The 23,569-nt window shown below is 41.6% G+C and overlaps 1 protein-coding gene across 1 annotated transcript in view; it reads left to right on the top strand.

The window, feature by feature from the left end:
- Positions 1-23,569, top strand: part of LOC122927672 (dual oxidase 1-like) — a 260,004-nt gene that overhangs the window by 117,508 nt on the left and 118,927 nt on the right. The window contains exons 13-14 of the mRNA XM_044279744.1: positions 13,012-13,187; positions 22,152-22,270. Of these exons, the coding sequence (XP_044135679.1) occupies positions 13,012-13,187; positions 22,152-22,270 (295 nt within the window). The remainder of the gene's footprint in view (positions 1-13,011; positions 13,188-22,151; positions 22,271-23,569) is intronic.

The raw sequence follows: 23,569 nt of genomic DNA, 5'->3' as shown, positions 1-23,569 counted from the left end.
ATATGTGTATTGTATATTTGTGCGTCCATGTATGTAGTGACTGTGTGTATGAGTGCGCCCCTGTATGTGAAGAGTGTGTGTATGAGTGCATCTATGTATATGTTGAGTGCGTGTATGAGTGTGTCTATGTATGTGGAGAGTGCGTCCATATATGTGGAGTGCTTGTATGACTACATCCATGTATGTGGAGAGTGCATCCATGTATGTGGAGAGTGCTTGTATGACTGCGTCCATGTATGTGGAGAGTGCGTGTATGACTGCGTCCATGTATGTGGAGAGTGCGTGTATGACTGCCTCCATGTATGTGAAGAGTGCGTGTATGACTGCCTCCATGTACGTGGAGAGTGCGTGTATGACTGCGTCCATGTATGTGGAGAGTGCGTGTATGACTGCGTCCATGTATGTGGAGAGTGCGTGTATGACTGCGTCCATGTATGTGGAGAGTGCGTGTATGACTGCGTCCATGTATGTGGAGAGTGTGTGTATGACTGCCTCCATGTATGTGCAGAGTGTGTGTATGACTGCGTCCATGTATGTGGAGGGTGAGTGTATGACTGCGTCCATGTATGTGGAGAGTGAGTGTATGACTGCGTCCATGTATGTGGAGAGTGTGTGTATGACTGTCTCCATGTATGTGGAGAGTGCGTGTATGACTGCGTCCATGTATGTGGAGAGTGCGTGTATGACTGCGTCCATGTATGTGGAGAGTGCGTGTATGACTGCGTCCATATATGTGGAGAGTGCGTGTATGACTGCGTCCATGTATGTGGAGAGTACATGTATGACTGCGTCCATGTTTGTGCAGAGTGTGTGTATAACTGCCTCCATGTACGTGGAGAGTGTGTGTATAACTGCCTCCATGTATGTGCAGAGTGTGTGTATGACTGCCTCCATGTACGTGGAGAGTGTGTGTATGACTGCCTCCATGTACGTGGAGAGTGCGTGTATGACTGCCTCCATGTACGTGGAGGGTGAGTGTATGACTGCATCCATGTATGTGGAGAGTGAGTGTATGACTGCATCCATGTATGTGGAGAGTGTGTGTATGACTGTCTCCATGTATGTGGAGAGTGCGTCCATGTTTGTGGAGAGTGCGTGTATGAGTGCGTCCATGGCTGCGGTATGAAAGGTACAGAGGCTAAAATACTTGTGGATATGTAGAGGTAAATCAGACATGTCTATTACAATTGCAGCGCAGGTTTTAAAGGGGTTGAGTTGAAAATAAACTCTATCAGCAACTGTAAATGTTAAAAAACAATACAGTTGTGCTAAAAATGACAGTAAATAAAAAGTCCCAAAATAGCCATATGAGAGGGGTTTGCACAGGAGGAGGGGGTTTGTGAAGAAGTGTGTGTTTGGGGGGCCCCGTACAAAAATTTGCTGTGGGGCCCAGTCAGTTCTAGCTACGCCTCTGCACACATGTTTTATATCAGGGAGACTGGATATGGCTTATTTGGCAGAATGATGAGGTTTTGATAAAGGTAACTTAGAGCACATAAGTAATTCCGTATTTCTTCCAACAGTGAATGATTCTTAGTACTATTATGAGACGCACAGGAGTGAGTGAAGCCACAGAGGGAGGTGCTCACAGTAAAAAGGATTTGCCCCTCCTTTACAAGTAAAACAATATAAAATAGTATACTGGGCACTCTCACTATAGGTAGAACCGTAAATAGAATGGCAAATATCTTATTGATTAAATTTATAGATTTATTGGTAACTTGCTGTTAATAAATAATAAAATATACAATATACTGGGCTATTTAAAGGTCAATAGGATACATTGGTGTAAAATACAATAGACATTACACTACAAATATCTAAAAGTGAATAGATTATAATTACACAATAATATAGAATAAATATTCAGGAAATTGATAATATGCGGCTACAATAGCATCTGATGGTATATCCTAAAAAAAGGGTTTGTTGCTGGCCAAGAAAATAATGATGGGACAAAGTCTCCGAATAGTCCAAAGTCTAATGATAAAATGTGAAGCAATGTTAAGCTACAGTGAGAGTGTATGCGGCGTCCCGCTTCTACTCACTGTTCGGTGGTTACTGGTGTAGATTTCACTGCTGAAGTTCCGGTTCTCTGTTTCACCTAATGCTCCTTCTTAGGTTGTCTCCGCTGCCGGTTTAAGTAGCTCTGGGCATCGCTCCGTATGTTTGTAGAGCCGATGTCCTCCAAGCCTATATTTGCCTGCTTCCACGCTGGATCTAATGTGCGGTCACAAGGTGGAGATATGCTCGTTCTCTAGCTCTGAGAGGCTCGAGCTTCCAATGAATCCAATGAATCAGCGTGGCAGGTCCTCCTTGAAGATGTTCCGGCTTCTCAGCGTTAACCTAGGAAAATTTGTTCTCAATGCTAGGTGCAGCAAGAGTTCATGTAGAAATAAGCTGGGGGTCTTGGATCAAACGCGTTTCGGGGCTTCACGTTGCCCCTTCCTTAGACTGAGGACTGAGGACGGGGCAACGTGAAGCCCCGAAACGCGTTTGATCCAAGACCCCCAGCTTATTTCTACATGAACTCTTGCTGCACCTAGCATTGAGAACAAATTTTCCTAGGTTAACGCTGAGAAGCCGGAACATCTTCAAGGAGGACCTGCCACGCTGATTCATTGGATTCATTGGAAGCTCAAGCCTCTCAGAGCTAGAGAACGAGCATATCTCCACCTTGTGACCGCACATTAGATCCAGCGTGGAAGCAGGCAAATATAGGCTTGGAGGACATCGGCTCTACAAACATACGGAGCGATGCCCAGAGCTACTTAAACCGGCAGCGGAGACAACCTAAGAAGGAGCATTAGGTGAAACAGAGAACCGGAACTTCAGCAGTGAAATCTACACCAGTAACCACCGAACAGTGAGTAGAAGTGGGACGCCGCATACACTCTCACTGTAGCTTAACATTGCTTCACATTTTATCATTAGACTTTGGACTATTCGGAGACTTTGTCCCATCATTATTTTCTTGGCCAGCAACAAACCCTTTTTTTAGGATATACCATCAGATGCTATTCTAGCCGCATATTATCAATTTCCTGAATATTTATTCTATATTATTGTGTAATTATAATCTATTCACTTTTAGATATTTGTAGTGTAATGTCTATTGTATTTTACACCAATGTATCCTATTGACCTTTAAATAGCCCAGTATATTGTATATTTATTATTGTATTTTATTATTAACGGCAAGTTACCAATAAATCTATAAATTTAATCAATAAGATATTTGCCATTCTATTTACGGTTCTACCTATAGTGAGAGTGCCCAGTATACTATTTTATATAGTAAATGATTCTTGTTGCTTTGTAAAGAAGACAAGATGCACCTTACAAATGTTGAACTACATCACTCTGTAAACTCAATGGTGATGTCACTTTTTAAATACATTTTGAGATGTTAGTACTCAACGGAAATAGGTCACATTTTCCAATCAATGTGGTACATATCTTAGGTTGTGTTTACCATTGTGTTGGATGCTATTGGGAGTCTCCATCACAGATTCTGCCAGAAATATCAGAAACAGCAAATTTGTCCCATCTGGTCCTACCCTTACTGTGTGGGGGCACAATGTGGGCATTGTTACTGTGTGGGGGCACAATGTGGGCATTATTACTCTAATGTTAAGCTGCGCAAGGCACTAATTATGTCTTTAGGTGCACTGTTACCATGTGGGACACTTAGGGGAGCACTGTCTGTAGTACAGTTTTGAGGGCACTTTCTGTTTGGTAGCAGAAGAGCACTTTTAAGAGGGTGGCAAGATGGGAAGTTTGTGTAGAATGTAGAGATGTGCTGTAAAAGTGAAGAACCAGGTCTGGGTAGAAAAGTCTACAGAGACAAATCATAGTTAGGAAAAGTCATCATAACAATCTGGGCACGGTTGCCAACAGTCCAGAAATTTTTGGACAGTCCGTAAAAATAGGCGACTTTTTTCCTATGTCTGTGAAAATAAAATAGAAGTGTCTGTGATATTTTGAGGCTGGTGGTACTAGACGAGATTATTTTGGTGGTAATTAGCATCATTTTACAGCTCACAGTAAATGCTGGTAATGAGGTGTTATCAGTATGTTGAGCTATAGACATATATTACTTATAATCTATAGAATTCATTATGTTTTCCAATTTGTCAGTAAAAAATGTTGGCTGTCCATGATTTTGGGATACGTTGTCCAGAAAAAAAATTCTGGTTGGCAACCCTGAATCTAGGACTGATGGAGAAGAAAGTGAAAAGTGAACAACTGGCAAGTGGGCACCTCTTAACCTATGGGGACAGGCTAATTAGACAAATGGATTTGTTAGACTTAATTTGCTCAACCTTAGTTGAGACAATAAATTCCCAATATTCATAAAATCTATTTGTTTGGGCAGGGTGCTGACTCTCCTTAAAGAGACCAGCTTCGTATGGTGATGGTGACTAATTCTCCAAACACAGCTAGTCTCTTTAAGGAGATCCATCATCCTGCCTAAGCTTTCTTCAAAGCAGTAGATTTGTGGGATCTACACTGCGTTAGTTATATCTGGGTGCACATAGAGCACAAGCGTCACATATAGAGTACAAAGGTTCTATGGCACTCCAGGTGGATTTTTCAAATGCTTTTAATAAAAGTCATGTCATATTAATACAATATAAATCATATCCAGATTTACATTGGTCATAAATATATATGGCTGGACAGCCCTTTAAACTTCCTAAACTTCCTTCCTTTTCAGAACCAATTAAACTCTATGGGGCTACTCACATGGCCATTTTTAATGGCCAGTGAAAAGCAGCTGTCAAAAAATAGGACATGTCCTATTTTTGGCTGTTTTCCCGGCCAGAAGGACCCCGTTGAAATCAATGGGACAGTTTTTTAACATAGGTTTAGACAGAAGTGCACCTAACGGTTATTAAAAAAGGTACATTGTATAAAAAGGTCCTCTCACTTGCACGCGCAGTACGACTTGCTCCTTACTGGAGGTAGCAGGACCTGGAGTTCACTGCTTGTCACATGATCACACAAGGAATCTCAGGCCCTGCTGCCTCCAGTGAGGAGCGAGTCTTCCCACATGGAAGTCTTCCCACACATGCAATGGATGAGGAGAATATTTTTTTACATTTTCAGCACCAGCAGAATAGAAAGCCCTATTTGTGGCATTATTCATACTCATCCATATTCATACTGGAGGCCGCTATTGGGGTCATTATTCCCACTGGGGTGACACTACTGGGGGTCATTTGATGTCCATGGGGACACTGTGGACAGCATTATGTATACTGAGGACACTGAAGGCACTGTTTTTAACGGCCATCAAAATAAACACAAAATGATCATGGACAGAATTCCAGAAAATAGTTGCATAAATGGCTGAAAAATGGACATGAAAAACTGACAGTGTGTGTATTTTTTTTTTTTTTTTTATTGTCAGCTGAACATAGCCTAATTTCTATATGCGGCCACAATATTGCTATTTAATAGGCTGCATGATGCAGTATAAGGTGTGGCTTCACCATTGCTAAGTTTGTATGCAGAACTAATTAGCTATGAACTAGGTACAATATTTGGGTCACCTACATAATGTAGTTTAGTTGTTCGCCTAAGGCTCCATTCACACCTCTCCGCACGGAATTGCGGACCCATTCATTTCTATGGGACCACACTATGCGCTGTCCGGATCCAGAAATTCAGTTCCCGAAAAAAATAAAACATGTCCTATTCTTGTCCGCAATTGCAGGACAAGATTAGGCATTTTCTATTATAGTGGCGGCGATGTGCGGTCCGCAAAAAGCGTAACGCACATTGCCAGTGTCTGTGTTTTGTGGATCCGCAAAACACATACGGCTGTGTGAATGGACCCTAACAGTTGATAGCTAAGCATAACACGTTTCTAACAACACACAACAAAGGTTCTTGATTTTAGATGATACTTTTATGTTCAACTTCAAAGGAGAAAATAAGCTAATCACAGAGAGCCATGCTGCTGGACCACCCATTGGAGGCATTACTTGAAGCTTCCTGGCCCCAGTACAAAACAGGACACCCACTTTCATTTATAATACTGGTGTCTTCTAAAGTGGCAGGGGGCCCTAGAGACCAGGTGTGGCTGCTAACTTTCCATTCCCTAAAGCTATGTATAGTACCTGATCCATAGCATACTCACCATGGAGACAGACTATGTCATTGCTGTGAGGCCCATGTCGTAGCAGACCCAGTGCTTAAATCCTTCCCACCTTCTGGGTGTACTGTAGCACTAGAGCCTTTTCCTGCAGCTTCCAAGGACTCTATGTGTAGAGATTGTATCAGTTCAGTGGTAGCTGTATACATTCCTGTGCACTGAGCTCCCCCTACTGTTGGCTGCAGGCAGACAGTTTTATCATCTACCGTGTGAAGGGAAATATGATTAAAAAATGTGCAAAGGAGAATTGTCACATTTCTACCAATTGGTGTCCTAGAGGCTCTGCTCTCTGCACTTTGGCAGGGTCAGGCATGAGGACGGATTGACAGGGTCAGGCATGAGGACGTTTGCCTGATCCTGTCAATCAAAGAGCAGAGGGTGCATGGTTTGGATTCATTTCTCCAGGCGCCTGTCACACTAATGAGGCAAACTGGCCATCTGATCTAGGACTGCAGCCCGCAGTTTGGCAATGTGGAGAATTACTGAGAATTTGCACGACTTTGGTCATTTGGGACGATTGCATGTATATGTGGCTTGAGACTCAGGGAGGATCATCATAGTAGTCATTCCCTATACACAGCCTTTGGAAAAGCTTACTCTGTCAAATACCTGAGAACTAAGCCTACTGATTGTAGTTGTGCTGTTACATCCATTATCTATTAAGTAAAAGGGAGACTATATTTTATGACTAAGCCTTCCTGGTCAATGAACTCCATTCCAAATCTGGGTTTTTTCCTGCTCTCCTGTCTTGCACCCCACCACCCATTTATCTAACATCCAAGGCACCTCCAGACAGGAGACCCCAATGTCCAGAGGGGAAGAAGGGTTGCGCCCCTCCCATCACTCCATGGCCCAAGGGAGCGTCAGGGTAAGTACTGCCATTGTGACTACCGCTACTACTACATCTATCATTGCCACTAGCACCACTCCCATCCTCTGGCTCTCCCTTCCCAGGCCCATTGCACAGTGAACTGCTCCTAGAGGTGGCTACAGGTAGCTAACTTTATCATTCATGGTGTAAAGGTAAGCAGGACATCGGGAGCTATATGCAGAGATTTATTAATGTATCTATGGCAGTTGTCTATTATAAAGACATAGAAAAATAAAATATGGTGCTCAGGCTAAGATAGTGGATAAGTGTCTGATTGAGACTTATGTATTTCCTGCATGATCAATTCCACTTCATGCAGCACCAATCATTTCTATTTTCCCTGTTCAGTGTGCATCGGTCACTGGTATCTAGTTGACTTTTGAGCCTATTTTGCTCCCTATTATCTATGCTATCAGAAAACTTTATGAGATCCCCGTATACATCTCTTATCAGAGTACAGTGCAAGTAAAAGCCGGAGCTACACCAAGACTTTGTGTATCACTTTTGATTTATTTTAGTTATTGAGCTACATGTACTGTAAACTTTTTGTAGGACTTTTGTTTGATTTAAACTATTGAGCTGTAGCTATAGCTCAAAGCGGTGATTTGACTTGTATGTCATTTTGTGCCTGCAGCTGTCAATTATAGTGCTGCAAAAAGTCTGGATATAGTACCAACCTAAGGCCACTTTCAAGCGATCAGTATTTGGTCAGTATTTTGGCATCAGTCAAACCTGGAGTGGGTTCAAAACACAGAGGAGGCACAAATATTTATATTATACTTGTTCTCGGTAGGTTCCACTCCTGGCTCATAAATATTGATGCAAAATACGGACTAAATACTGATTGCGTGAAAGTGGCCTAAGATAGAAATAAGTGGCTCCCATCTGGCAGGCCCTCCATGAGCATCATTATATCTTGGAGCTTGCTACATTTATTGTTCTTTGTTCAGACCTCAGTATGAAATTGGCCTATAGAGAGATCATTATAGCCGTGATATGGCTGTGTGCATGAAGCCAGAAGCTGATGTAGGTATGTCCAATAATCAAGGAATAAATCCTATTAACTTTGACGATCCTTTATATCAAAATTGACAGTCAAATGCATCCTACAACAGATTCCCTGATTTTATGACACCACTATGGTTTAGAATATACTGTTTTCAGTTTAATAAGTGAGAATTTTGAGCATTTCAGAATTATTTGTTTTATTAGAAAACAGTAGCAGTTTTTCCTCTAAAAGGCACCTGCTTGTAAAGCATACAGAACAGGAGTTTGCTAGTAATTACGTGTAGATTGGGAAAATTGGCTAGAAAAATTGATTTTTGCTAGTAATACAATGGGCTGTAAAATTCGAAAAAAGAGTTTGTTGGGTTCATTAAACTGCTGTATGCTAGCATATTTTACCATTCATGTTTCAAGTGTGCAGAGCGGTGCGCTCTAATCAATACTTAAAGGTACAATAGCAATTCCAAGTGGTCAAGTAATCCACTCGGCTATCTTTTCAGACCATAGACTTTGAATGGAGTAGCAGCATGCATGTTTGACTGCCACTCTATTCATGCAAGAGGGATGAGGCCCATCCACTGTGAAAGCAAAGGATTGGGCATACTGAGCCTCACTATCTGTTGGGCAGTTGTGGATAGTGATGAGCGACAGGGGTCATATTCAAATTTGTGATATTTCGCAAATATTTTGTAGAATATTAGTCATATATTCGCAAATTCGTATATTCGTTATATTCTACATTCTTTTTTTTTACGCGAAAATCGGCAAGGTAATGACCACGTAATATGCAATTATTGCGAGCTCAATACAGACATGGGTCAAAAACGAATATATAGCACTATAGAATATAGCGCTATATATTCGTTTTTAGTATATTCATTGTTTTTCCATCTGAACACATGATTCCTCCCTGCTTCTTGTTCGTAGGCCAATGAGTCATTGGCCCACAAGCAACTTAGGCAGGGAGGAATCATGACTTCAGATGCAAATGATGAATATTCTAAAAAACAAATATATAAAGTATATCACTATATTCAATATAGTGCTATTATTCGTTTTTTAGAATATTCGACATTACCATCTGAAGTCATGATTCCTCCCTGCTTAAGTTGTGTGTGGCCCAATGACTTTTTGGCCCACAAGCAAGAAGTAGGCAGGAATCATGTGTTCAGATGGAAAAAAATGCTGAATATGCTAAAAAAAACTAATATATAGCGCTATATTCTAAATATTCACAGATTCTCAAAGTTGCAATATTCACAATAAAAATTTGCTTTTAGAATATTCGTGCTCAACACTAGTTGTGGACACTCAACCACCCCAATGCACATAAGATAACTGGCAGATTCAGACAACTTTAGAATAACTCAATTTTAAATAAACTATATGTAAAAATGCTGAAAATGTCCTTAAATATTTTTTCTAATATACTTTATTAATGTATTTAGCTTTTTCACTAGAAAAATTGCCATCTGAACTTGGCCTTTACTAAGTGCTGTAAAATGACTATATTTGTACACCACTGTCAGCGTTGTACAGTGTAGGCAGACAGCAGGAATTGTATTGGAGGGAGTGTATATCTCGCCCAGAAAGTTAAGCTGGGCGAGATAGTAAAAGCTGGATAATGTTGTTTTGTTCAGCAGCCTAGTTGCTGAACTGTTGGTAAATGGTAAAATCAGGGCCGGCTTGGTTGGAGTGGGGAATAGGTGGTGGTGGGATTCACCACTCCCACTCCATTAGAGAGAGTGGGGAAGACTTAGCCCGTTCGGCTGAGGAAAATGTCCCTCATTAAAGGTGCATAAAAGTCTGAGGGAACCAGCAGTGTCTGCAAACAACCCAGCTGAGAGACACCAGCAGTCTACAGTCTGGTAACAGAGCCAAGTGTTACCATACCCTGGGAGAGTGAGGCAGGGGCCTCAGTCATTATACCAGCTGAGCCAGGTGAATGCGTTTTGCTGTTACTTCTGTTTAGCCGAACCTGGCAAATGTGTTTTTTGGTTTGTTTATTTCTGTTATCTTGCTGAACCCCGTGGAGCTGAAATAAATCTCTCCATTACTGCATTGGGACTGTTGCATCTGTGTCACCTACCCTGCTTCAGAACATTACAACAGATTCCACTGTACTATGGAATGGGGCCACAGCGAAAACTGTATACCGATCGCTGCTCCTGCCGGTGCCCCCTGATCTTGTCTAACTCCTAGCACAGTACTTACCAATGCGCTAAGCCAGGATTTACCTGAGCTAAGTGGGCTCCTGTCTGAGTATGCTCTGCCCACTTGAAGCCTCTGAATATAAGCACATCGTTACAGGAGAGCTTTCAGCTAGCTCCACTAATGTAATGATGTGCTGCTATTCAGAGCTTTCAAGTGAGCAGAGCATACTCAGACTGGAGCCCACTCAGCTCAGGTAAATCCTTGCAGAGCGCATCGGTAAGGCTTGTTTCACATTTGCGTTAAGCAGATCTGGCAGGCTGTTTCGGATGGGAACAGACTGCCAGATCCATCACTGCCGGGCGCTACCGGACACTGCCCTAAATCTGTCCGGCCCCATTCGCTATAATGGGAACCAGTGGTGATTCACCTTGCAAATATGTCGAGAAGCGGCCCAGACAAATACTGCTGTGCTGGAATGGGGCCAGACGGAATTCCAGGACCGCATGACATTCCACAGCATTGACAGATCTGGCAGGCTATTCCCTGCCAGAACAGTCTGCCAGATCTGTTTAAACGCAGATGTGAAACAGGCCTAAGTGCTGTGCTAGGATTTAGCCAAGATCAGGGGGTACAGGCAGGAGCATTGATCGCTGCAGTCCCATTCCACAGTACCGTGGAATCCGTACACTGCTGACATGTCAGTGGTGTACAAATGTAGTGATTTTACATTTTCAGAAAAGGCTAAGTTAAGATGTCTCTTTCTCTAGTAAAATTGCAAAATACATTAATAAATATAAATAATATATATACAGTACAGACCAAAAGTTTGGACACACCTTCTCATTCAAAGAGTTTTCTTTATTTTCATGACTATGAAAATTGTAGATTCACACTGAAGGCATCAAAACTATGAATTAACACATGTGGAATTATATACATAACAAAAAAGTGTGAAACAACTGAAAATATGTCATATTCTAGGTTCTTCAACGTAGCCACCTTTTGCTTTGATTACTGCTTTGCACACTCTTGGCATTCTCTTGATGAGCTTTAAGAGGTTGTCACCTGAAATGGTCTTCCAACAGTCTTGAAGGAGTTCCCAGAGATGCTTAGCACTTGTTGGCCCTTTTGCCTTCACTCTGCGGTCCAGCTCACCCCAAACCATCTTGATTGGGTTCAGGTCTAGTGACTGTGGAGACCAGGTCATCTGGCGCAGCATCCCATCACTCTCCTTCATGGTCAAATAGCCCTTACACAGCCTGGAGGTGTGTTTGGGGTCATTGTCCTGTTGAAAAATAAATGATGGTCCAATTAAACGCCAACCGGATGGAATAGCAAGCTGCTGCAAGATGCTGTGGTAGCCATGCTTGTTCAGTATGCCTTCAATTTTGAATAAATCCCCAACAGTGTCACCAGCAAAGCACCCCCACACCATCACACCTCCTCCTCTATGCTTCACGGTGGGAACCAGGCATGTAGAGTCCATCCGTTCACCTTTTCTGCGTCGCACAAAGACACGGTCTCAAATTTGGACTCATCAGACCAAAGCACAGATTTTTACTGGTCTAATGTCCATTCCTTGTGTTCTTTAGCCCAAACAAGACTCTTCTGCTTGTTGCCTGTCCTTAGCAGTGGTTTCCTAGCAGACATTCTACCATGAAGGCCTGATTCATACAGTCTCCTCTTAACAGTTGTTCTAGAGATGTGTCTGCTGCTAGAACTCTGTGTAGCATTGACCTGGTCTCTAATCTGAGCTGCTGTTAACCTGCGATTTCTGAGGCTGGTGACTCGGATGAACTTATCCTCCGCAGCAGAGGTGACTCTTTGTCTTCCTTTCCTGGGGCGGTCCGCATGTGAGCCAGTTTCTTTGTAGCGCTTGATGGTTTTTGTGACTGCACTTGGGGACACTTTCAAAGTTTTCCCAATTTTTCAGACTGACTGACCTTTATTTCTTAAAGTAATGATGGCCACTCGTTTTTCTTTACTTAGCTGCTTTTTTCTTGCCATAATACAAATTCTAACAGTCTATTCAGTAGGACTATCAATTGTGTAGCCACCTGACTTCTCCACAACGCAACTGATGGTCCCAACCCCATATATAAGGCAAGAAATCCCACTTATTAAACCTGACAGGGCACACCTGTGAAGTGAAAACCATTTCAGGTGACTACCTCTTGAAGCTCATCAAGAGAATGCGAAGAGTGTGCAAAGCAGTAATCAAAGCAAAAGGTGGCTACGTTGAAGAACCTAGAATATGACATATTTTCAGTTGTTTCACACTTTATTGTTATGTATATAATTCCACATGTGTTAATTCATAGTTTTGATGCCTTCAGTGTGAATCTACAATTTTCATAGTCATGAAAATAAAGAAAACTCTTTGAATGAGAAGGTGTGTCCAAACTTTTGGTCTGTACTAATATATATTTATATATATATATATATATATATATATATATAGTATAATAGAAAAAATATTTTTAGGACATTTACAGCATTTTTAAATACATTTTTAAAAGGTTTTCTTACTCTTTAATCTTACGTGTATAGGCACATTTAGTAGGAGAAGGTGTTGTTCATAGGTGACTCCTTTGATAAATGTCTGTCAATGAAACAATGGGTCAATAATTGAGCAGTACATCTATGACATGAACGGCACACTGATTTAAAAGAAAATGTTAGGAGAAGTATTTAGCAAGTAAGACTTTCTGTGAGCTACTTTTTGTCTTTGGGAGCCTGGTATTTCATTATGTTGTTATATTGTATCATTTGTAGAGCTGCCAGTGTGAAAATCTATTTTACATGTTCTGTATTCCAGATGTTTGATGCTTTAGCTCTATTATATAACAATGACACCAATAAACTGGAGCTGCTTCCGGGAGCGCTTTTGGAGTGTTATGGAGATCCTGGAGAGCTGATCATGGCCATTACAATGAACCAGTTCCAACGATTGCGAGATGGAGACCGATTTTGGTTTGAAAATAAAAGAAATGGGTAAATGATAATTTAATTAGCAAGATGCATGAACTAGTTAAAGAAAAATAATCAAAATTAAGCAACATTTTCATCAATGTGGATCTAATAATTATAAACAGAATGCGTGCAAAAGTAAATTTTATCTGAGATTGATGATGTGCACTCCTGGGCAGGCTGGCTCCTTACATTGAATCTAGCTGCCCCTTGGCAACGGTCCCTGCTACCGGGAAAACCCCTACCTGGGTGATTACTGGATCATAGTCAGCCTGGGCAAGATAAGGGATTATACTGATGGTGCTGCCTAGATCATAAATACTGCAAATATTTGGCACCCCATATGTCTTCTGTAACGTGTATATCACACACCTACACTTGGGGCAATGTCTGTACTCTAACTGCTATGCATATCTAACATCTATTACTTTACCTATGTGTACATCACACACGCAATGAGGTATACCCAATGTATTTTCTTGCTATGTGTATCCTGCTATGGGACAGAGTCAATGTCAGTACTATATCTGCTATGCATATCTACGTAACATCTAGTATTTATCTATGTGCATATTAAACACACAATCTGATGTTTCTCTAGGGTCTCCATATTTCCCAAGTTTTTTGTTAGTATATACGATACACACACATTTGTTGCTTCATCTAGTCCTCGAGATATTTATCTTCGGGGGCGGGGGGTTGATATTATTATTATTTGTTATTAAAGCACCATTCATTCCATGGCACTGTACATATGAAAAGGGGTATACATACATAATACAGACAACTGCACTAAGCATGAACAAGACGAGTTACAGACCGGTATAGAAGGGGGGAGGTCTCTGCCCGCAAGGGATACAATCAACAAGGTTTGGGGGAAGGATACAGTAGGCGAGGGTAAAGCTCGTCATAGGGTTATAATGGCAGTAGGGTGGCTGTATGTTGTAGGCTTTTCTGAGAAGGTAGGTTTTCAGGTTTCTCTTAAAGGTTTCTTTTTACATCTAAGGTTGTCTCAATTTACCAACCATTTCCCTTTTGTTTCTTTATAGTAAGAGCCCCTGATGAACCCCAGAATAAGAATCCCTGGGGAGAAACACATTGAGACAATATCTAATATCCTGAGATATCAGAACAATTAAAATCCTACCTTCCCATTTTAATGTGTACATAGGTATATTAGTCTAGGAAAATACAAGTACTTTTTTTGAGATCCCATTTCTTTACCTGGATACCCCAGTGTGCACAGGGTTTTCTAGGTACAACAAAGAAGACAGTGGGATCGCCCTTGTCAGGGCGGCAGTTCTGCTATAAGGTAGTTCTATATATAAACTAACAAATTAATTGATCGTGGCAGCAGTTGAACAAGATGAGCACAGTGATATATTAGACTGCCTTTTAATACTGAGGCACAGTGTGTGTATATGTATATGTATATATATATATATATATATACTAACAGATTAACAGGGAATGTGGCAGCATTTCAACAAGATGCAGACAGCCTATATATTAGACCGCCCTTTTACACTCAGGCACAGTAATTCTATATATAAACTAAGACATTATCTGCAAATGTGTCGGCAGTTCAACAAGATGCAGACGGTGATTACACTCAACCTGCACTGTTCCTGCAGTCTCCCTATGCTCTCCCTATGCTCTTTCCACAGTGTCTTAAAACTCTCTATGATGGGGGTCTTGACCTACCTACTGTTATATTTTAAAAATGATATGCATGCCACTGGGCCTTGCTATCACACTGCTGTTTTGGGGTTCTGCTACTACTGTGCAGTATCACTGGGAGATATTGGATTATCTGCATTTCTCCTCTCTGTGCTGTAATTTTAAATATCATGAAATAAACGACAGGTGTCATACTTCTTTTATTTTTCTATCTGGATCTTGAGCAGTATGCGACTGCCGCTGCCCCCCCCCCCCCCCAACTCTGTCATGGGGCGACTATTGTCACTGTTGCTTCCCCCTTCCTCACTCTGTCATGAGGCCACTATTTCCGTTCTTTTTAGGGTACATGCACACGACCGTGCCTTGTTCTGCGGTCTTCAAATTGCAGACAGAATGGGCCTCTTATTATAGAAATGCCTATTCTAGTCCGCAAAATGGACAAGAATAGGACATGCCCTTTTTTTTTTTTTACGGGGGCCATGGAACGACGCAACGGATGCGGACATCACCATTGAATGGCCCCAATAGTCATGTGAATGAGGCCTTATCCTGTATTTGAGCATCCATGAGGCCTCTTCCACACAGTCAGTATTTGACCAGTATTTGTAAGCTAAAAGCAGGAGTGGGTTCAAGACACCGATGAGATGAAAATGTTTCCACTACATTTTATCTCTGTTTTGCACCCACTCCTGTTTTTGGCTTACAAATACTATCAAGGTAAAAAAGTCTAGGGCTTTTCTGGCCTCTTTCACACAGTCAGTATTTTGCATTAGTATTAGAGAGGGTGTCAGCAGTAAGTTTGTGTTGATGTCACTGACTATTTTGCCCTTCCTCTGATCCGTCAGAACAAAAACCCACAAAAATCCTGTCTAGGGAGCATATGCCTTGACTCGGTCAGCATTTGCTCAGTAATCCATGAGTATTGGTAATGCCCAAAAAAACATGAGTGAATCTAAAACAGAGATGACATGTGAGGGTAATCTTTGCATGTATTCTGTGTTTTGCACCAACTCCTGCTTTTGGCTACCACATCATAAGCCAATTCTGATGCGACCATACAGGCCTTACAGCTGTTACACAGACAGGATCTGTTGTGCATCTCATTTTTCCTTCCTTCTGACCGATCAGAAGAAAGGTCAAATAAATGGAGATTTCAAGAAGGCCAAACAAGAAAAATAATTACCCCGTCATAGAGTGGGGAGGGTGGTAACAGCATGAGAAGTCCACAGAGTGGCCCTATGACATAGTGGTGAGGTGGAAGCAGCATGAGGAGACCACCAAGTAGCACAATGACAGGGTCTGGAGGTGGCGTCAGCATCAGGAGGCCAGAGTTGCACAATGACAAAGTGTGGAGGTGACAGCAGCAGTATGATTAAGCCACACATTGGCACGGTGACATAGTGTGGAGATGGCAGCATCAGGAGGCCACAGAGTGGCAAGGTGACATAGTGTGGAGATGGCAGCAACAGCAGCAGCATGATACCACAGAGTGGCATGGTAACATAGTGTGGACAAGGCTACATCCGGAGGCCACAGAGTGGCAAGGTGACATAGTGTGGAGATGGCAGCAACAGCAGCATGATACCACAGAGTGTCAAGGTGACATAGTGTGGACATGGCAGCATCAGGAGGCCACAGAGTAGCAAAGTGACATAGTGTGGAGGTGGCAGCAAGAGCAGCAGCATGATACCATCGAGTGGCAAGGTTACATTGTGTTGAGATGGATTATCTAATATGATGCATCAGGCATTGGTGGGTAGAAATCCTGGCTGATCCATGCCTGATTCATCTTGACAAAAGTAAGTCTCTACACATTTTGGGTGGACAGGTGAGTTCTCCTTGTGGTAACTATGGCCCCCGCCGCACTAAATACCCACTCTTATGCCACAATACTGGCCAGGCAGGACAGATTTTCCAGGGCAAACTCGGCCAGTTGCGGCCACAAATCCAGTTTGGCTGCCCAGTAGTCCAGCAGATCTTCTATGACGGCTGGCAGGGTGCTGTCAAAGGATGCCACCACCTGCTGGTTCAGGTCCTGCTCCAGGTCTACCTGCTGTAGTTTCTTCACTATGCGGGTGAAGAAAGCTGCTCATCAGCAAGTCTAGACTCAGAAGTCGAAGATCCAGTAAACCAATCAAGAACCGCTGGGTTGCTGGTCAAGACACGACCGATAGCCGACATGTGGACCTGAGTCCTCGGGAAGAAACCCCTTCTGCCACACACACTTACTCTGCTACGACCTGTGCCTGAGCCAGAATCATTTATACCTCTGACACTCCCCTGTGCAGAACCTGGCACTTCTCTGTCTGACATACTTTTTGCTGAACTAAATAAATTAAAAGCAAATTAAAATACCCCTAAAAGCGCCAAATATATATTAATTTTTTTACTGAGATAGGCAACTAAAGGATTTGAAATTGGCAACTAAACTATTTTAGCGTAAATAACAGCAAAACTGAACTGCGTATATATTTATTGTATTGGACTAAAATAGGCCACTATACGATTTCTAAGTACATAACCTAAAAAGTGAACTGCGAATATATTTCTCTTCTCTAGAAATATTTTTCTCGTATTGTAGTGAAATATGACGATAAACGCTTTTAGCGTAAATAACACCAAATGTGAACTGTGTCCATTTTCTCTTTTTCTCTAGAAATATGGCAATAAACGCTTTTAGCACAAATAACACCAAATGTGAACTGTGTCTATTTTTCTCGTATTGGAGTGAAATATGACAAGAAACGCTTTTAGAGCAAATAACACCAAATGTGAACTGCGCCTATTTTTCTTGTATTGTGGTGAAATATGACAAGAAACGTTTTTAGCGCAAATAACAGCAAATATTAACATAGTCTATTTTTCTCTTTTTCTCTAGAAATATGGCAATAAACGCTTTTAGTGCAAATAGAAAAAGTGACCCTCGTGAATATTTCTTGTATTGTATTGAAATAGGCCACTAAATAATAACAGCGCAGTTAACAGCAAACCTGCGTATGTATTCATCTTTTCCACAGATAAAAGCCACTAAAGGCTTTTCAACATAGCACTTGCAACCCAATAACTAATTGTTGGAATAACAGAGAGGTATTATGAGACTATCTGGATCCCTAAGTAATGTTTCCCTGCACTTGTAAGGCTAGTTTCACACTAGCGTTCGGCTGTCCGCTCGTGAGCTCCGTTTGAAGGGGCTCACGAGCGGACCCAAACGCTTCCGTCCAGCCCTGATGCAGTCTGAATGGATGCGGATCCGCTCAGACTGCATCAGTCTGGCGGCGTTCAGCCTCCGCTCCGCTCAGCAGGCGGACACCTGAACGCTGCTTGCAGCGTTCGGGTGTCCGCCTGGCCGTGCGGAGGCGTGCGGATCCGTCCAGACTTACAATGTAAGTCAATGGGGACGGATCCGTTTGATAATGCCACAATATGGCTCAATCTTCAAGCGGATCCGTCCCCCATTGACTTTCAATGTAAAAGTCTGGACGGATCCGCTCAGGCTAATTTCACACTTAGCTTTTTTTTGCCAATATAATGCAGACGGATCCGTTCTGAACGGAGCCTCCGTCTGCATTATTTTGATCGGATCCGTTCAGAACGGATCCGATCGAACGCTAGTGTGAAAGTAGCCTAAATCGATTGTTTTCCCAATGAGGATTTTCCTACGACTCTCCCTAGCATGTGCACACGTCTCTCCCTGCCTGTGAAATGATTCCTCTCACTGTCCATTCCCTAGTAAATCGCTTCTTTCCTTTTTTTTTTTATTTTTTTTTTTAACAATGAGTTTTTCTTTCACTCTCCCTAGCGCCTGCATACACGTCTGTCCCAGAACAAAGTACGATAGTGAATATCAGACTCTAAGATGGCCGCCGTATTTATAGGGCTGTGACATCACCAGGCTGGTTGGCTGCTGATTGGCTGCATGGATGGCATTATGGGTCATCCCGCCTTCCCAGAGTTCCTTGCCCCATGTCCTCACCTGTGTAGCCGCCATTTTAGCCGCCATGTTAGGAAAATATGCGATTCATTACCACGAAGCACGAGGAAATTCGCATTTGTTCAGAATCACATTTTTCCTGAAATTCGGAACAAATTCGACTTCATCAATTTCTGAGCACATACTGACCATCTGAAAGAGGCTTTATGGATGCTCAAAATACAGGCTTCCCATTTTTTTGTTTTCTGTTCTTCTGACAGCTCAGAAGAAAGGAAAAATAAACTGTGATATGAGCACAGACTTAATGCACTGCTGCTACCCCCACTCCCCACTCTATTATGAGACCACTACTGTCACTGCTCCTGCTACTGCTGCCACTCTCCTCATTCTGTCATGGGGCCACCACTTGGATCTTGGGGCACTGTATGGTTAAGTCCACAATGACAATTTATTCCTGACATTAACATTCACCTGTAATACTGACGCACAGTAAATCTACAGCTAACAAAAGGGATTAAAAAGCATGAGTTTGGACTCCCACAGCATGCATTTAAAGAACTTTTTTTTCCCACTACATTATTGGCGTTTCCTCCACTTCTTTTTTTAGTTTCACTAAGGAGCCATTTGGACACAGCTCCTGCAGTGGTGCACATGGGATTTTGGCTATACTGAAGGGTGCTATATGCTTTTCTTTTTGTTTAACAGAACAGATTAGCTATGAATTTTGGTGCACTGCACAGTGATGTAGACGGCGATAAATTACAGCTGCCTGTAATACTGACGGCACAGTATGTACAGAAGGTACAGTAGAATGCAATGCACGCTGTGATACCCTCTCCGTGCACCGTCCCTGCAGTTTCAGACTGAGATTGGGCCACCAAATAGGATGAATATGATTAGGCAGAGTGGCCTGGGTATACCTGATTTATCACGATTTGTGACAAATTAATTAGTAACGAATCAAATTTCTTATTGAAGTTCATCTAATCAAATTTTTCAAAACTTTGTTTAACCGTAGTGAGAATATGGCGATGCAAATAAAAAAATGTGTTTTTTTTTAGTATTAAAACTAAAAAAATATATATACAAATGTGTTATCATTGTTTATTGTACTGTCCTGGAGAATGAATGGTTTTACCACATAGGAAATGCTGTAAAAACAAAACCCATAAAAATGCGGTGGAATTCACGCTTTCCAGGCTGGGAGTAGAAAATGAAAATGTAAAGAAACGGAAAATCGTCCGTTCCTGAAAGGGTTAAATGTTTTTTTTCCAGGCTCAGTTGAATGGGAGCTGATCTGCAGTAACCTGGCACAGTCACTGTACCAGGGGGCACAAGTTCAGAACCTCTGCTTCCGCTACTTCGTGTGCTGCTATATTTCCGGGCAGCAAAGCCTGTATGCCCCTACCTGGAACAGTGGTGCAGGTGCAAGATTCCTAAGGCCAGACAAGATGTCCAGCCCTGTTAGGCCTCGTGCACACGAGCGTATGGCTTTTTTAGTATTTTGCCTCAAAAAAACGGATCTGCAAAAAATACGCATGATGTCTGTGTGCATTCTGTTTTTTGCGGAAAGGAACAGCTGGACCCTGATAGAACAGCACTATCCTTGTCCGTTATGCAGACAATAATAGAACATGTTCTATCTTAGAACCGAATAGAAAAACGGAAATACGGAAACTGAAGGCATACGGAGTACCTTCCTTTTTTTTTTTTTTTGCAGATCCATTGAAATGAATCATTCCGTATACGGAACGCAAAAAACGGAACATAAACAACAAAAAAATGTTTGTGTGCAAGAGGCCTTAACAAGTGGCAGGGGGAGCATCCTCAGCTTTGGAGACACCTCATTGCAGGTGTAGAACTCTGCTTGATGAGATGAATTGATTCGCTCTTCTCTAGCAGGTATCATGAATGTGTTGCAGGCACTGGGTAGAAGCTTGGGCCTCCTATGAGGAAAGCCACACATAAAGGAAGAAGCAGCCATCCATTGCATTTAACTTCCCCAACTCTCACATCAAAATTGGAAAAACATTCCTGGAAATGTCATTTTTTTTTATTGCTCACAGATAAATTCAAAATCTACAATAAAAAAATATGACATTTCCAGGAAGGAAATAGCATTTTAACCACTTAGGGATGTGACTAATTTTAAAATTTGTCACTTTTATCCAGTAACATTTTCCCCCCTATAATTTTTATAGGAACAATTTTGGGGTACATACAGTACAATATATTAGTTTTTTTTCTTAGCGGGGAGAAAAAAATCATACCAGACACCTACTTCAGTGCTACCCCTAAACTAAGCTGTACAGGAGCTTAGTTTGCCCTGGATTGTCATACTGGTTCATTTTGTAAAGCTAATGGAAAACAATCTTTTATGTCTTTATTGATTAATGGAAACCTTTTCCATCAGTCAGAAATATATTAGATGTTCCTGTCTAGTGATAGTCCCTATTAATGTTGTGTATAACTTGTATCGCTAGACAAGTGCTCCTCCTGTTTTATGCTAACAATTGGGTACGGACAGAAGGGACAGTATACCGTAGGAACTTTCATTATGTCAATGAATTAACTAATTTGGTGCAGAGGGGTACTTAGATGAAGAAGCGCTCATCTTCTCTCACACACCCAGCTGATTTATGGGGAAAGGGGGATAGATAACATGCACAGAAATCTATGTTACACCCCCCAACTGGGACCATATCTGTCCTCCTGCAGACTATCAGCACTACCCCACTGCCCCCTTCCTCCTCCTCCAGGTTAGCTGAGATCATAGCTGGATAAAGGGTTGGCTTATTTAGCCCTTCATATATAAGGCTTTTTTTTTTAATAATTAAAACAAGACCAAGATTGCAGTGTACAAAATGTATTTGTCTAGAATCTCAAATTTGCAAAATAAGAGTAGCATTAGCATTGGTTTCTCCTTGTTGAGCGTTTTACAGCGCGTAGGAACGCGCTGTAAAACGCTCAGGTGTGAACTTAGGGTTAGAAAATGGGTTGGGAGTGAAAGCTGAAGATATATGCAGCTCTCGCTGGGGTCCATTTCAAAGGGTGGTAATGTGTGATGTATCATGGCTGGTCCTCAGAAGCCCCCCCCCCACCCCCCCGCTTGTTCAAAGCAGTACAAAACAGAATTGTCTTTAACTGCCTGTCTAATAGTAATAGATAATATACTTACAGAAGTGTCAAGATGTTAAATATCCTGTTCATCTATTTCTATGTCGTAACAATATACAGTAACTTCCATTGCAGTTGTAATTTTCAGATTTCAAGAGTTGGGTATTTGCTCTTTTTTTATTATATAATACTCTTGTATTGCCATATTTACATTTTAGGTTTCAGTTTATTATATAATTTTATATTGTTTTATGCTATAGATTATTTACTACAGATGAAATAGCAAAGATTAAGAATACTTCATTCCATGACGTCATTTTAGCAGTTACCACTGCAGAATTTGGAGATATCCAGGAGAATGTATTCACGTGGGTTGATGGTAAGTATAAAATTTAGGAACATACCCATGACTCACTTTATATTTTTGATCCTCTAGTTTCCTCTACTTCTACAATAGAATATGTTATCACTTGGAGGTAGCAATGTAATGGGGTAGTGGGTTTAGGAAGATGCTATAGCAAATAGGAATCATACTAATATATAAAACTGAAGTTGTGTTGTCAACAACTTACTTCTTCTCTGACTAGCTGCCGTGGTCACATGGCTTCTCATCTCACTGCCTGGACTATTATAATAAATGTGCTATTTTACATATAAACTTTATTTAGTGAAGGAGATTTATAAAACTGTCTAAAAAAATAATGTTGTTGCTGACAGCAATCAGTCACAGAACAGCACTCATTTCACCAGAGCAGTTTAAGAAATGGAAACTAAGATCTCTTCTTTGAATGCTTGCTACGGGCAATATTTTTTTTTTTTTAATTTTTTGCACAGTCTTGATAAATGGGGCCCATTGTATCATCTGTGGTCACAGTAGGTATATTATAAATCTCCAGTATCTGCTCCCTTTATTATATATCTATATAACCTACATTATGGCAACAGTAAGTACATTGTATGTATCCAGTATCTGTTCTGTAAACAGTATTGGTTGAAGATTAACAGCCAATCTCAGCACAGCTTTCATTTTCCTAAAACGGTTTAATGAAAGGAAAGCTGAGCTGGGGAGTTCTGCGAGGAGAATGGGAGCAGTAGTTGTGTCACAGATAGGAGTAGTAATGGTTCACAGTGGCTGTCCTCACTCTTGCGCTCCCTGGGGCCTGTAAAGTAACTTGAGGGTGCATCCTTTCTTTTCTCAGGGCACATCCTGGACCTTTAGTTGGGGTCTATTTGATGGTGAACAGTTGGCAGGTTGCAAGGCAGGAGGACAGGTGTCAGGCCGACGGATGATAGAAGCAATGGCCAGGCCCAGTTTAATAAGAACAAATAAAGTTTCTCTTTACTGAATAGATGATGAGAGTGGAAGTACAGATAGCAGTAAATGGCAAAGTCCGGAGGTATATCACAGAGGTTACTTTTTCCATTGGCTGCGTATAAGCAGCGGCAATGATGGTGGTAGTCTGGTGGAGTATCACTCTTTGAAATCCTTCAAAATAGCAACATGCATGCAGTTCTATTCTCATTAACTGTTTCTGCAATTCCCAGTCTGAGGGGTGCAGATCTTAGATTTGGTTGACCAGTGCGTGGCGAGTGGTGGAGATAATTAACCCTATCCACAAGCAGAAAAATCTTAAAGCCATAAACGAGCAGTACTTTACTATCTGAATCCAATGTATGG

Source organism: Bufo gargarizans, chromosome 2 (genome assembly GCF_014858855.1).
Source record: "Bufo gargarizans isolate SCDJY-AF-19 chromosome 2, ASM1485885v1, whole genome shotgun sequence".
NCBI lineage: Eukaryota > Metazoa > Chordata > Amphibia > Anura > Bufonidae > Bufo > Bufo gargarizans.
This window is presented reverse-complemented; position numbering and strand designations above follow the sequence as displayed.